The 16172-nt window shown below is 33.1% G+C and overlaps 2 protein-coding genes across 2 annotated transcripts; both read left to right on the top strand.

Moving 5' to 3' along the window:
- The first annotated feature begins 184 nt into the window (after positions 1–184).
- Positions 185–4040, top strand: LOC149397857 (putative glycosyltransferase At3g42180). The gene is made up of 4 exons (XM_089615129.1): positions 185–576; positions 673–839; positions 1858–2221; positions 3226–4040. Exons 1-4 carry the CDS (start codon positions 268–270, stop codon positions 3886–3888), a joined length of 1503 nt encoding a protein of 500 aa, XP_089471255.1. The 5' UTR covers positions 185–267; the 3' UTR covers positions 3889–4040.
- A 2387-nt stretch (positions 4041–6427) lies between these two features.
- Positions 6428–13622, top strand: MAK10 (MAK10 homolog). The gene is made up of 16 exons (XM_089615551.1): positions 6428–6733; positions 7279–7346; positions 8003–8158; positions 8573–8740; positions 9088–9238; positions 9346–9425; positions 9938–10192; positions 10267–10410; positions 10681–10815; positions 10983–11081; positions 11862–11918; positions 12306–12510; positions 12604–12722; positions 12844–12912; positions 13009–13107; positions 13198–13622. The coding sequence occupies exons 1-16, from the start codon at positions 6640–6642 to the stop codon at positions 13435–13437; spliced, it is 2139 nt and encodes a 712-aa protein (XP_089471677.1). The 5' UTR covers positions 6428–6639; the 3' UTR covers positions 13438–13622.
- Positions 13623–16172: the final 2550 nt, after the last annotated feature.

Here is a 16172-nt window from a genome sequence, read left to right on the forward strand (position 1 = left end):
GAAATAGTTGAATTCGAACGCCAAAACCAAGGAGTACCTATAGCCGGAAAATTCTTTTGCCACATACTCACTCAAAAGTCTACCATATTATAATCTATCTATATATATAGATATATATATATATATATATATATATATATATATATATATATATATATTCCACATGTGACAATGTGAATATCTTGCTCGAACTTTCTGTATTTTTTTTTCTCAATGAGTTTAGTGATCTTCAGAGAGAAGAGTTGAGGAAAAAAGAGAACCTAAAAAATGCTGTCACCAATGTTGAGCTGCTCTACAACTTTGATATTGCTCACAACTTCTCTTCTCATCCTTCTTTTTGTAGTCCAAAACTCATCTTTTTTGGACCAAAACCATATTTTTGTTCTCTCTTTATCCTCTTTTGGTAGAGCCAATAATGTTAGTTCTGTAAGTACTAATGTTAGCACTAGTTATACAAACCCAAATTCAACCACAAAAAACTACACAAACACAACACCAAAGTTACCTTCAAATTTGAATAATTCCTCTCTCACAAGTTCAAGCACTAATAGCACTTCAACTATTTTTGTTCCAAGAGTGAGTGTTTTACAAGAAAAGAGGAAAAAATGATTTACTTTGTAATTGTTTTTGGTTGTTATTTACAAAGTGTTTGTTGTGCATTTTTTTTTATAGGAGAAGAAGAAAAAGAAGAAAAGTAGTTGGGAGAGAATTGAGCAAGATTTGGCGAGGGCTCGGTCAGCGATTCGTGCAGCGATTGTTTCGAAGAGTTTTAAGTCCGAAAAGAATGAGAGCTTTGTTCCTAGAGGATCAGTTTACAGAAATGCACATGCCTTTCATCAGTGAGTCTATTACTTTTTTATTTATTTATTTAATATTTTGGGCTCAAGGAAGAAATAGACTAGTCTTAATTTTCTTCAACGAAGCAAGAAAAGGGATGTAAAAAAAAATATGTTTTTTTTAGTGGGAGGGTCTGGGTTATAGTTTGATTATTCATTCAAAGTTTGAGTAAGAAAATTTCATTATTGTAACCTATACTTTTGCCCAAGTACTAATTATGGTTAAAAAAAATAATGTTAATTGAAATTTATTAAAACTTCCAAAGAAATCAACATTTTTTTTTTAATTCTGAACGTTTAGCTTGCTATTATTTTCACATAAGCTTTACGAGAAAAACTAAAGCTCTATGAATGTGGATGATCTCGGTTTTAAGGAAAGTATATATATATATATATATATATATATATATATATATATATATATATATATATATATATATATATATATATATGACAAGATAAGTGAAGAACAACTATATGTTAATATTTTATAATCATATAATATGTATTGAGTTTAGCATGCTTAATAATTAATTTATGATTATTTTTTTAAAAAAATTATGATAAATGTTAGAAAAAAATTATTTCATTAAAATATATATCGGAGTGTTATTTTTCATTAAAATTGACGAAACAACATCTACATAAAGTTTTATGCTAAAAGGATTTCCAAATATGTATGCTTATTTTAGTGTTTTACTCTAGAAATACTCTTATTTCATGTCCAATTCTGAAACACCATCTACGTAATAGTCTAGAATATTCCTAAATATTAAGCTGGTTAAGGAACTATATCCTTATATTAAGCTAGTTAGGAATTATATGTTAATAGTCTAGAACAATATTCTCATAATTAGTTACGCAAATGACTATATAAAGGCTTACGTAATTGAGATGAAAATGAGAATGAATGAACAAATCAGTTTCTTGGTCCTTCTTTTATGCCTTTCTTTGGAGTTTTTCCTTACTCGAAAAGAGGAATATTATAACACACTTATTCCAAATTTTGTGATATTTATAGGAGTCACATAGAGATGGTGAAGAGGTTCAAGGTGTGGAGTTACAGGGAAGGAGATCAGCCAATATTCCACATTGGGCCTCTGAACAACATATACGCCATTGAAGGCCAATTCATGGACGAGATTGAAAGCCCGAAGAGCCGTTTCAGGGCCGAGAGCCCAGAAGAAGCCCACATGTTTTTCTTGCCAATGAGCCTCACGAACGTGGTCCACTACGTGTACAAGCCCATCTTGAGTAAAGCTGACTATAACCGTGATCGCTTATACAGGCTCGTCAATGACTACGTTCAGGTTGTGGCTAACAAGTACCCCCATTGGAATAGAAGCAAAGGTGGTGATCATTTCTTGGTTTCTTGTCATGATTGGGTGAGTACACATATACATACATTCATATGTTTTATATGTATATGCTCAAAAATGATTTTCATTACGCTCTCGCACGCTTCATCATGTGAGAATTTGGATGTCCTGAGTCCGGAGAGAGCTATAAATATTTATTGTAGGTTGGTTGAAAAGAAATTCTTAGAAGACTAGGAAGTAAAATTATTATGTTTCTGCTTCAAAAATTGTGTCCATTTATGATTGTAGCTAGAAATATCGTCTCTTGACGTTTTTTATGCAACAAATGTATTTTCCATAAATTCAAGCGCATAATCTGATACGACCCCGTCAAGGATCATATCGAATATCACTCTCTTTCGGCTATGTAGAAGATAAGGTCTAGAGGAAAATAGAGAATAAGAGATGAAAATTAATTTATTTCTCCTTTGGTTCATTGATATCCACTACATGCATAAACATTTAGGGCTCGTTTGGTTGTTCACTCAAAAAGTTTTTGTTTTATATTTTCTAATTTTTGTAGTTGTACTGAAAAATTATTTTGCAGTTGTTTTCAAAAAGCTGTTTGGTACAGTTTTCATTTTTGTTTTTGAGAAATTTAAAAAACTGAAAAAAAACTGTTTGGTACAGTTTTCATTTTTGTTTTTGAAAAAATGAAAACTATTTGGTACACCTTTTGGAAAAATGAAAAAAAATGAAAACTATTTGGCGGCGATGGTGAAGCTCGGTGGTGATTGAAGAAGATGGCCGGATTTCTTTTTTATTTTTTCAAGTCTTGCGCGCGGGTGAGGAAAAGGAGGAGAGAAGAGAAATAATTTTTTTTTTTTTTTCCAAAAACACATTTTATTTGTTTTCAGTTTTCTTTACTATTTTACAAAACAACTTCAAAAAATTTTAAAAAAATTTTCCAAAAATTTTACCAAACACAATTTTCACTTTTTGTTTCCAATTTTTTTATCTCAAAAACTCAAAAACTGTTTATAGATTGTGGTTTTATCATTCTCTTTATAATAGATTTTCTTTTCCCACAGGCACCAGAGTTATCAGACGGAAAACCTGAACTCTTCACAAACTTTATTAGAGTTCTATGCAACGCCAACAACACCGAAGGGTTCATTCCCAATAGAGACGTATCGCTCCCTGAGATCAACTTGCCATTCGGAAAGCTAGGCCCACTTAGTTTGGGCCAAGGCCCAAACCATCGCCCAATTTTGGCCTTCTTCGCAGGTGGGGTTCATGGATACATAAGGCACATCCTAATGAGACATTGGAAAGGGAAAGACAACGAGGTCCTAGTCTACGAGAGACTCAACAAGACTCAAAACTATACCACCTTAATGGGCCGAAGCAAGTTTTGTCTATGCCCAAGTGGGTACGAGGTTGCGAGCCCAAGAATTGCCGAGGCAATGTATGCTAATTGTGTCCCGGTGATCATCTCTGATAATTACACATTGCCATTCAGCGACGTGCTTGATTGGAGTCAATTTTCGGTACAAATTCCGGTAAATAAGATAAATGAAATCAAGAGCGTGCTAAAAGGGATCTCGAGTGAAGAGTATTTGAGAATGTTCAAAGGTGTTTCAATGGTGAAAAGACATTTTGTGATCAATCGACCGGCTAAGCCGTTTGATGTGTTTCACATGATTCTTCACTCAGTTTGGCTTAGAAGACTTAATTTCAAGCTTGGAACTTGAACAAGTGTAAAAGAATAATGTATAGTTCCGTATTTTCTTTTTCAATTTTTTTTAAAACCAAATAAAGACATATTAATATCATCATTCCCTTTAAAAAGTTGGACCTCAAATTTCAATTAGAAAAAAGTGGGGCGTGGACATAGATGATACGACCCGTGATGCTTTTTTTTTTCCTATAAAATTGTGAAAATATTTTTAAATTTTTTTTTTATTGCTTGTGAGTTTAGTTAATTACTTCTTTTTACATTCTCTCTCTTTTTCAATGATAAATCCCGCAGTAGCATTTTCTCTCTCACCTTCTTGTAGCTCTCATATCTCACACAAAATAAAATAAAAAAATTTCATAACCACCTAATTTTGAAGAATGTCAGTCTCATAGAAATCGGGGAGTAAGGTGACTACAATGTGCTTATGGCACGATTGTACAACCATTAACCAAAATTTGGTTAAATCGATAACCAAACCAACAATAAATGATTGTGCTATCTTTTTCTCATATGAATACATGGTTTATCATGAGCGACATAACAAGTTATATCTTTATGAAATTCTTTTAAGCTGAAAAAAAATATTGTGCTATTTGAGAACTCTTAGATCTCCTCACAAATGCGTTATCCACTCCAATAATCAGATAAATATGTTCGTGACATCGGGATACGTAAACTAATAAATATATGAAGAAATTCATCGATGTCAATGGGAGCTTACGTGGTTGTAGTCTCTTTCAGGTAACATGAATATGTAAATATCATAAGGGAAAATTGAGAAACCAAGCTCTATGTTAAACACTTTAGGGAAACCAAGCTTTTGGTTAGGTAAAACGTCTAAAATGTCCTTGTTAAAAAACATAGAAATGATTAAAAATATGAAGTAAAAAACTTCGAAATTACTAGAAAAATGAAAGCAAAACCTTCGAAGATACAAAAGTGCAAGCAAAACTAGTGATTTCGAAGCTTTTTGTCTTGATCTTTTTAATCGTTTCGAAAGTCTTGCCTTCATTCTTCTAGTGATTTCGAAGTTTTGACATTCCTTTTTCTACTATTTCGAAGTTTTTTAAGAAGGCATTTTGGATAATTTACCTACCCAAAAACTTAATTTTTCTAAAGTGCTCAACATATACCTTAATTTTCAAATACAAGATGACATTGAGTTTGGTTCCCAAATTTTCCCAGAGCATCCTAACATAAAGCATTATGAATGATTCGCTCATTAGAACTAAATAATATTTGTAAACAATTAATTATTTTGTACCAATTATTCGTGGTTACTATTAACTTCATTTCCCCCCTATAAAATACTTGCTCATTGCTCATGTGAGATGGAAAACCACACATCTCATAAAATCTTCACATATTAATTCCTCAATTTTCTCTCCATATCTCTTTCTTAATCTCTTGTCTTAAATATTTGGAGTTCAAATTTTTTTTGTTTTAATTAGTGCTTTAATTTTAGGGAAAATAACACATTTATACCATGTGTTTTAGTGAAATGTCGACTTTAACATTTGATTTTAAAAAATATCGAGATCATACCTTCTGTTTAACTAAAATGGTGAAATTATACCCTGAAATGGATAATAGTGTCACAAATCTCTCTTTCATTGATATTAACTCTTATATAAGAAAAACATAATCAAATCCAAAACAGTATCCTAACTTTCAAATTTCCAATTTTGAAATAAAATAGCCTTAAATTGAAATTAAATAATAAAATTCATATCTTCCAAGAGATGACTTCATTTTGTATTCGAATTGCAACTCTGAATCATGAGTTCTCTGTTCGAATCTGTAATTTTAATGACTATCAACTGTCGATTTTTACCCTTTTGCCTCTTTTTGCGTTCTTCACAATTAAGAGACTATTGTTTATTTTTTAGTTTTTAAATAAATTACATATATGACGCAAATGAATAAAGATAATTGGTGTTTACATATAAATATTATAGTCAACGTCTATGAAAAGTCAACGTCTATGAAAAGTCAACAAAAGAAGATTTGTGGTACTGTTGTCTATTTTAGGGTATAATTTCATCATTTTAATTGAACAGAAGGTATGATCTCGACATTTTTGAAAACCAAAAGTTAAACACGACATTTCACTAAAACACAAGGTATATATGTGTCATTTTCCCTTAATTTTAACAAGAAGTTTGATATTAGAGAAATTGCCGCATTTGCCACCAATTTCATAATATTTTCCCACTTTCCACCAAAAGACTAATTTTTTCCAAAATGCCACAATCTATGTCAACAATGTTGACATCTATTTTTGTCCTTCACTATGAGATGTCAACATTGTTGACATAGATGTCAACAATGTTGACATCTCGGTGGCATTTTGGGAAAAATTAGCTTTTTGATAGAAAATTGAAAAATGTTATGAAATTAGTGACAAATGGGCAATTTCCCTTGAGATTACGACATATGAAATATATTTTTTTAATTTTGAGATAATAGTGCGCTATCTTCTGTAAGCAAATTTAGAATCAAGAAATACAATTCATCTAAATTTTCATTTTGATATTTTTTTTTGGATCAATTTTCTAGACAATTATTTTAACCGAGAGAGAGAGAGAGAAAGAGAGAGAGAGAGAGAGAGAGAGAGCAAACAAGAATTCAGTGTAAAATGCGAATGCCCTAAACGCCATTGAAGCGAACATCAAAACTTCTTTCGTGAGTCTCTCTAAAACCATTGAGCATAGAGAGAGAAGAGAACAAAGCCGTTGCGAAGTCTGACCGCGGTTCGTCTACCATGGACCCGCCCGTACCGGAACGCTCCGCCATTCCCTCCGGCGATGATACCGTTTGGGCAGACGCATCGCCCCTGCTCTCCGTCGCCTGTCAAGGTCTCTCTCTATATATATGTATATGAGATGTATATACACTACACTCGGTCGTATATATATATATATATATATATATATATATATATATATATTTAAGTTCTCTTACTGCGCGTTTGGCTTGCCAGTAGAGAGAAAAAAACGCGAGAAATGAGAATTGTTAAGAAGAGTACTTTCATTTCCATAATTAAACTTTCTATTTTCCATTCTCCGATTGAGTCCGATTCTTGGAATCGATCGAATTAAGTTACGCGCGTGTTTGGTTAGTGAGATATTTCGAATGTGTTTATGATACTGCTCGTGGCTAATTTCACTGTTTGGCATTTACATTTTTCATAATTTTTGTCTGTGTTGTGTTCCGTTGATGATATAATTGCTTGATGTTGAGAAAGAACAGTGAATGAAATCACTCTTACTGGATTTTTTTTGGCACTTAAATTTTGGAGTCCACTTCTTTAGGATGATCACCAAACAGCTAGTTGCATAGGGTGAGAGTGAAAGCTAATTCTTTTTTTATTAATTTTTTTTTTATATAATATATTTTGCAGATCTTCAAGACGGTGAACTTATTCATGGTGACAACTTTAATCTCTTTGCCGCCATGTCTGCACTTGAGGTATTGCATTCGGAGTTTTGATACACCAGAAATGATATTTTTTTTTATTTGTTAATTAAATTTAGAGCTGAACTTTACTACATTTGATAATGTTCTTGTTCTGTTTCTCCTTGAAAAATATTTATACATATATGTTTAGTTTTTTTTTTAATAATCACTTTGAGCACATGGCGATAACTATAAGTGTCTTACCATTAGTCGTTTATGCTGTGTTTTGAACTCGGGTTTTACGAAGGAGAATGAACATTTGAAGTGAAATGAAAGTGGTGAGAAAAACCTCGAGTGGAAATTAAACTTCTTTATTGTGTTTTGGATTGAAATTCATGGAAAATTTGATGGGAAAATTGTTGATTCATTACTATTTTCTCATTCTGTTTGGAAAATATAAGGAGAAAATTTATGGAAAATTAGAAATTAGTGAAGAAAAAGGAAGCATACGCTTGCGGATATGAAAAATTAAATCTCATTCACATGTAAGTTCGCTTGGATCTTGATTTTCCTTACCTAACACAATTTAGTTGTACATTTTCTCCTCAAATTTTTGGTTCCTCACATTTTTCTTGGTTCCAAAGATAATGGTTGTGATAATGTATATGCCGATTCTTAATTCTAAGTAATACATGGTTGAAAATTGTACTTCTTTGTCCGTGTGTCAGATAATGGACCCAAAGATGGATTCGGGCATTGTGTGTAAATATTACTCTGTCGATGAAGCAATTGAGTGTGGTGCTGCTCCAGTTCCTATTAGTCCCAATAAAACTGTTGACGCTCAATGTACAATAGATATCATGGACCATCTTCTTGCTTGTGAGGTATGTATTTTAATTTTTTTTTTTGCTTATTAATTCTAATTCTGTTTATGAAATCCTTGAGACTCTGACCTTTTTGACCCTGTTTACTAAGAAGTAAGTTTAAGGCTGCAATTGGTTATTTATGAAAGTACTTATTTTACCCAAAGGGTTCATTATCAATATATAATTTTATTTTTGTTTTCTCGTCAAGTAGAGCAGCTAATTTCTAAGATTATTAGGCTTCATCTGAAGACCAATTTAGGGGCTGTAATTTTTTCCCCGGCCCACGAATATATTCCTTGCATAGACATGAAATTAATACATAAAGCAAATGTATCACTTGAGATGAAAGGTAGAAGATGAAGTATATGATTGTTTGTGCTAATGCAATGAGGTGTTTGTATTATATCAGATTGACTTACATTTTCATTACAGGCTACATGGCACAAGGGACATTCACTGTCGCAAACTGTCTTCTCTTGCATCTATCTTCTTAGACCAGAGAGGACATCGTCACATCTTTTATTGAATTCATTTTGCAAAGTTGTTCGAGCAACCTGCAAGGCCGTAATTTCTGTTGTTTCAGATGCGCGTACACATGAAGTAACGTATTCCAGCGACCCTTTTTGTTCTTTATGTTTTAATGAGTTCCCTTTTTAATTAACTATGCCTGGAATCCTTTCAATTAGGATGAACTTTTGCACAACTAATGCAGTGTTTTATTAGCTAATTTATATATATATATATATATATATATATATATATATTTTATTAAGTAACATATCTCACCCGCTCTGTCTTTCCCCTTCCCCCTTTGCTTGGTGTAATGTATAGTGATTCTGCAAGCAGTTCTGGCCATGTGACTCCTGTTTATTTTTGTCCATCTTTTCGCTATATTGAGGATAAATGAAATGGTTCTAAATGTGATTATAATCCAACATCTTTGATAGGAAGAGGATCTCTTTATAATGAGCTATGGTCTGCCTTTGAGTGGGGATGGAGAAGACAAGTGTTTATCGTTGCTGAATGCCGTAGAAGAAACACTCTGTCGCCAATTACGTGCTTGTAAAGCACCATCGTCGAAAAGAAGCGTTTTAGGGGGTAAATAGCTACATGCTCAATTTAATTACAGGCTTTTTTTTCTCCTCCTATCAGTGAAAAATGATGACAGTATAAGACGAGACATAAAGTTGGATTTATGAATGCAGATGTAGAGCCATTGCAAAATAATCTTGATCTGGAAGAAGGCTATTGCAAGGCTTTGTTGTGCCGCTTACGTTTTCGTAAGGTTTTAGCCTATGTTTATTTCTTATTAATTACAAGCTTTGTTAATCTTTAGAGACATACTTTCTGCATCTAAATTGCTGCTGGGTAAAGGAATATTTTAAAAAAAATTAATCTCCCAAAGTCTGATTGCATGAACATCTTTTTCTCATTACCACTAATACATCTCCATCTGTTGTAGAATGTATCACATAACCTTAATGATTTATATTTTCCCTATTGAATTACCAATATAATTAAAGTTAATTCATGATTTGAGTGTACATAGTTGATTCGTTATCATTTTACAATCTGATATATATATATATGAATAAATCGCTTATATCAAATAATAGAAAGAGTACAAAGACATCTGCGTACAAACGACAGAGTGGACCAGTCTATGGCCAAATGAGCAAAATTAAACTTTTAAATGCTGAAATTCAGTATTGTTTGAAACCAGCCACAAGGCTATATTACAATCAAGATAATATAAAGCCTATATCATCTACCATTTTCTATTTTACTTTCTTTCAGCACTTTTATCACATTCTTATGTGTATAAGGCGGCCACAAGGGAGAGGGTTTGAGTCGGCAAGAAAACATATAGCCTCTTGCATATATGAGTTGCAATGTGTGCTGTCTTCCTCGGAATTTCTGAGAGCTAAGGATGATTTAGAAGTTGAAACAACCGCCTCTGGTCGTCAACCAATCGGATTTGACACCAGTTTGAACAGTAGATTGTCTGCCCCTACACCACCACGTGCTATCAAAGTTCTTACTTGGAAAGAGGTGCGGAGTAAGAAATTATTTCATGATTTATGGTTTCATCAAACACAATTTTCATGCTTTGTTTTTTCACGCAGGCTGTTGAATATTTCTTGAAACTTGTTCGTGATCTAGACATTATTTGTTCATATTCACTGGAGGCGTCTATGGACAACATATTGCAATTCGTGGTTCTGTTTCAGAAATCTCATCCTGATCTAGTTGCCAGAGCTCATCTCCAGGTTGATTACCCCTCTCGAGGCTTGGCTTGTTGGTGAAATTTAGGCTACATGGAAATCTATCAACTTAGTACAATCTTTGTCGGAAGCATTTTGCATGTTTTGGTCCTTTCTCCTGAATTCTTTGGTTTTTCCATTATCATGTATCAATTTATATTTGGATATAATATTGTTTATGATGAAAGTTCACCTTCCCTAGACGGAGAATGACTAAATTTCTTATTGCTATCATAATGTCGTCACTATGATGCTGATTCTCAATGTTTGATACAGCTTCTTCTGGTTCAAGATGGGAAACTTTATGGGCGTGATCCTTTCTTTGCCATTATTACTAAAGCTGCAGGATTGCCTGAAGCTACAAAGAATCACGATCTTCAGAAACACGGACTCATTATACACCTGGGACAGGTGAAATCATGCATCATCTTTTTGGCATTTAGTTGATACGTGAATTTTCTATTTATCAGTGGTAAATACATTTTTTTCCTATTTCATTTCAGTGTTACATATCATGGAATTTCATTTAGCCCACAGTTACTGATCAAGTCTGATTCATCTTGTTTCAAATGATGCAGTTAGTGATCAACCTACTTAAAATTCTTTCCACAAATAGCTCCTGGCAAAGGCGCAAGCTTGGAAAGATTTTACAGGATTGGCGAGTCATATATTTACAGGTCTGTTATATTATCTGCATAGTCAACTATACTGTTTTCTTTTGGTTTATATACATCTGAATTTTCGTTAGAGAGTACAAAAGATTAATACTCTTATTCAATCACTTGAACTTATATAGCTACAAAATTGTTATGAATTACTTTGTGATGGGACCATTTAGCTAAGTGCTAAGTTGAAAATTTTGGTATTTTCCTGAATCAACTCGTTTGAGATGGTTTGTTAGTGTTAGGGGTGTTTGGGATCAACCCAACTGTAGGTCAATTATAATAGTTGTCACATTGCTTTATCTTAGTAATTTTTCCATGTACCAAAACTAGATTTTAACCATAGAGGTTTTCTAATTTTCAAGGAATAGCCAATACAGTTTTATTTTTTATTTATCGTATTTTATATTTCAATGTAAAAAATACAAAAATTACCAAAAAGGTAAGTGTGTGTGTATATAGAAAGGGATCAGATAGTGTGAAATTTGGCACAAGGTCCTCATAGATGTCACTAGTACTCACCGAAAAGTACATTGTTTTTCCCAATCTCTTTTCAAGAATGCCTTTTTGCTGTATCGGATGTTTATATTTGTTTGTTTGTCGTTAAAATTTCTTCATCCTTTAATATCACCGCCGTGGTTAAGTCAATCAAGATTTGTTTTGTGGACGTATTGATTTGTTGATATTCCATTTTGAACAGCTTCGGAACATGTAGTCTATTTTGTTCATAATTTGTGTGTCGTGTGTGTGTGGATTTTATGTTGATTGCTCTTCTATCTGTTTTGTTCTTTGCAGCTAGAGATGGCTTTCAAAGAGGAGTGTGGGGACAATCCTAATGTGTTCAATGAAGAGGTTTGTCCTTGAGTAGTCCGTTAAATAAGGCAAATATGCAACTGTATGAACTAGCATTTATCATATGTTTTTGAAGTTTCCATTGCGGAAAATATGACCAATGTGAAATCCTAGCTCATCTGAGTTCTGACCATGAGCCATATTAAAGAAATAATCGCGCTGAATAAAAAGTATAAAATATTTTGCTTGAAGTCTCTTCTCATATTAGTGATTCAATAACTTTTGCCGATAGAATTGCCAACTCTAGAAGAATGGAAATGTTTTAGGTTGGACACTACCTGAATCTTTCAAAATTGTAATATCCAAATGATAAATAGTTGAAATCTATTTACCGATACACTTACATTTTTTTATAGTTGAAAGTAATATTATGCTTCTATTTTGTAGAATACCAGAGTGAAAATATTTCAACACATCCTCGTGTGGGTGGAAGAGCAAACATACTGGATAGCATCTCGTTTCCTTATATTGGGGTTTGAGTTAGAGCTGTATTCACCGAGCGAATATTGCATGGTATATTGGTATTTATACGTTGTCCTAATCAAGCTGGCTGAGAAAACGCATATGAAGTTGGCGGTGACAGATGGAACAGGTAAAGAGAAATCTTCAGGAATTTTTTTACATTCTTCAATGACTGCATAAATTGTACTACAGAACTCATTTTACTTTTTTTTTCGTTAATCAGGGAAGAAACGAGGAAAGAAGAAAAGGGATACCCCTAAAGAAATTGCTAAAGATTTTCGAAAATCTTCGGCGGTTCTATTTCTTCAGTGTCAAATATGTCTAGCTGAAGGGCTCACTATGGTAATTGTTTTCCTTTTATCTTCTGCGTTGCGAATCGTTTTTTTTTTCTTTCTTTTTCAGATCACTTATTATTTTGTTCATGCAGTGTCTTATACACATTGAAATTATATTTTATTTTCAGATGCTCGCTGCTCTAACAAACGAGCACCGTATTTCAGAGTCTCGGAGCCCTTTCAACACCGAGCACGAGGTATAAAAAAATTTCATTATAAATTGCGACACAAATTATATGCTATTTACTTATTTAATCTTTTCGAAAACTCACAACACTTGCGACATCAAACAGCGATTTAGTCAGCACTTCGAGCTCCTACAAAAAGCCAGCATACCTGACCACGTCTCGTACCCTGCGTTCATAGAATCTACAACTCACGCTCGTTTCTCCGTAAGCAAAACCGTTCGAACTTTGTTCATTCATTGGTTGTGATTGCCTTGACCCGAACGCGGGATTTATTTTTCGCACTCTTTGCCTCAGAACCTACTTATGTACAATTACTTCAAGGATGCTCAGAGGATAGCCAAGGAGGTTAAGAATAGCTTTTCGAACGAGCCCGAAAAATCGGCCGAGCTGAGACGATTAGAGCAAGTGGCTGAGCACAACAGTGTAGCTTTGAACGTTATTTGCAGAGTCGGTGCTCTCGATCCTTCTCTAAAGGTGTCGTTCGAGTTTAACCACCACCCTTTTTTAGCCACTGCAGTGGTCAAGAGATCTTGAAAGGTGTCTGTGAGTGTCGTTTCAGTGATCTCAAAACCAATTTTGAAAAAAAAAAAAAAAGAAAGAAAAGAAAAACAAGAGTAATTTGCACGTATCTCTGTTATTGTTATTCATGGCATTGATTTGTAAGTGCGACGAGGAAAAGAATAAATTTATTTATTTTTTATATATATTTCTTGATACCATAGTGGTAGTTTTATATTAAAATAATGTTTTATTTCATTTCTGATTTAAATTTTTAGGCCGAGTTAATTTAGCTTTTGCTTGCCAGCACGCAGGAAGCTAGCTATTTGAGAAGTATTTTTTTTCTTTATTGAACATTTTGATTTATTTTATGTTTGAAGTTTTTTAGAAGATTTTTTGAAGCATATATCTTTATTAGGTATGTTTGAGTAATAATAATTTGTATGCACTTGTCAAATAAAGTAGACAATTTGCTGTCATTGGAATTTGGAAGTATTTATAAGTTCATGGAATTTGGAAGTATTTATAAGTTCAAATACATATTTAGGCAGGACTCAAATCTTGATACCATTTGCATCATTTATTATTATTATTATTATAGATTAGAAGGGTTAACGATACAATAACAAGAATCAAGATTTAATTATCAATAAAATAAGAAGACTTATTAAAACTTAAGATTAAAAAATATTTATAATTTTATTTTAGTCCCTAAGTTAAGTAGTGGACGGAATTAAAAGACAATAAAGAGAAGACAAAAAAAAAATTAGAAAATTAAAAGATGAGAACGTTAAAATATTATAAATTGAGACCGTACTTGGAAGTTGGAATCATTTGAAATAATTTGGAAAGAAGAGTATGGATGAACGAGTATGCAGTAATACTGTTACTAGTAAGAGATACTTGATAAGTGTAGTAAACAAATTCCCATTGTACTGTTAAAATTGAATACCAAGTATTTTGATTATTATTATTTTTTTTTTATTTTTTTTTTGTTGGCATAAAAAAAATGAATGCTGTTATATTGCCAAGGTAGAAGCCACAGTGAGTTTACTTCGTTTCAGTTATATGCATAGGATAAAGTCAATTTAATCAACAAAATGTCAGCTTAGAATGCGTATACATAAACATGCAAAATACATGTGTCGTCTTGTTTTACACGCTATGTGGATGGATTTCATATTGTTTTTATAGTCTGAGATCATTCCAACTACTAAATCCACAACTGCTCTTTTTTATTATCTATTTACCCATTACTTAGAGTAGATATGTGATTGGGACAGAAATCCAAAATATATTAACTTGCAAAGGTAGATAGTTTATTATTACATAACGAGATAGAAAGTCCTTAAAAAAACACTATTTGTCAAAGATTGATTTCGTCAAAGAAGTTTGACTCGAGGAATAAATGAGTACGCATTTTTAGTTCGGCTGAATTGGAATTGAAGATAAAGGTGTCAAGAAAAAAAATTTAGCCATATATATCATGAAAGTGGGAAGAGTTGTGGTGGCATTCAAATATTTTCAATTTAATGTGTCATTTAAATAATATCAATTTTTCTAGTATGTCATATAGTCGGATTCCATACTTTTGTTAAATGTCAATGAGAGTCATTTAGGCAAAAATACTATAGATGCAAGATAAAGAAGAGAAAAAAAAAGCTTTCTTTTTGCCATTTGTCCGTTTGTAAATTTTGAAATGAATTTAGCTCATTCGTGTACTCTACTAGTTCTATTACATTACAAGTCTTTTTTATACATGTACACATTTATAGCGTTCGAAAAAGATAGAAAACTTCCTAAAAAAAATGGAAACAATGGTTTAAATAGAAATGGTGCACAACTAATTCTTTGATAAACTAGTCACAATTCAGTCAACGTTATATAATTAACAATCGAGGAAAATAGATTATTACACCATTATTAGTCTGACGTAATTTGTTTTTTTTTTTTAATTTCAAAAGTACTGACCTGTAGAATTGATTCGAGATAATCTCTTTATAATTGGTTACTCAAGTGATATTTAACAAACTTTTTTTTTTGAAGAGTACGGATTTTCCATTAAAATTGGGTAAAAAACTCATCAATACAGGAGAATAACACCTTAGTACATGAATTACCAAGACCTAAGTCGAGGTGAATCTAACACTAAATTCCGGTAAAAGTACGATATGTGCAAACTTCCGACAACGGGAAGAATTACAAGCACCAATAGAGCACTCAAGAGGCTCGTTAAAAAATCCAAAGATTGGCGATGGAAAAATCCAACCAAACTCGGTCCGATAACCACGAATAGGGTGGCTCTTCAACCTGCATAGATAAAAACCTAACAGGAAATCCACTACGGGAGATGAGACTACGGCTAATCCGAGTCCAAAACAAACCAAAAAACTATGGCAATAAACTAGATCTAAAAGAGAAAATACTAGTTGAATCCATACTCCTAAAAAACACAAACAAAGTAAATAAAAAAAGACATAAAAAACATCCCTCAACCCATAGACGCCATAAAAAGCCATTCTCTCGAAGCTCAAAATTCCACTGCCGACAGAGCTAGCACCACCACCAAGTGCCTCTCTTGAGAAGCGGCTTCGACGTTGGAGAGCTCCGATCAGGACGAGGAAGGATACGCCAGAGAAGACGGCGCCGAGCTCGGGAGAATGGAGAAGAGGGGCAAAACGAACCGAAAGGAAAATGCTAAAAAACGGGGCAAAAGGCGAGAAGCAGTAACAAGCGTCACTCCCCCCGGGTCGGAGCCACGCCGGGCGTCC

Source organism: Urtica dioica, chromosome 5 (assembly GCF_054948205.1).
Source record: "Urtica dioica subsp. dioica isolate 48M chromosome 5, U.dioica_male_clone48M_v1_H2, whole genome shotgun sequence".
Lineage (NCBI taxonomy): Eukaryota > Viridiplantae > Streptophyta > Magnoliopsida > Rosales > Urticaceae > Urtica > Urtica dioica.

Bases quoted from the DNA above. Each gene is read 5' to 3' on its own strand.
- MAK10 (XM_089615551.1), top strand. From the start codon at position 6,640: ATGGACCCGCCCGTACCGGAACGCTCCGCCATTCCCTCCGGCGATGAT. The intron at 9,239-9,345 runs GTAAATAGCTAC...TTATGAATGCAG, and splicing joins GAAAAGAAGCGTTTTAGGGG to ATGTAGAGCCATTGCAAAAT. The intron at 13,108-13,197 runs GTAAGCAAAACC...TCTTTGCCTCAG, and splicing joins CAACTCACGCTCGTTTCTCC to AACCTACTTATGTACAATTA.
- LOC149397857 (XM_089615129.1), top strand. From the start codon at position 268: ATGCTGTCACCAATGTTGAGCTGCTCTACAACTTTGATATTGCTCACA. The intron at 577-672 runs GTGAGTGTTTTA...TTTTTTTTATAG, and splicing joins CAACTATTTTTGTTCCAAGA to GAGAAGAAGAAAAAGAAGAA. The intron at 840-1,857 runs GTGAGTCTATTA...TGATATTTATAG, and splicing joins AATGCACATGCCTTTCATCA to GAGTCACATAGAGATGGTGA.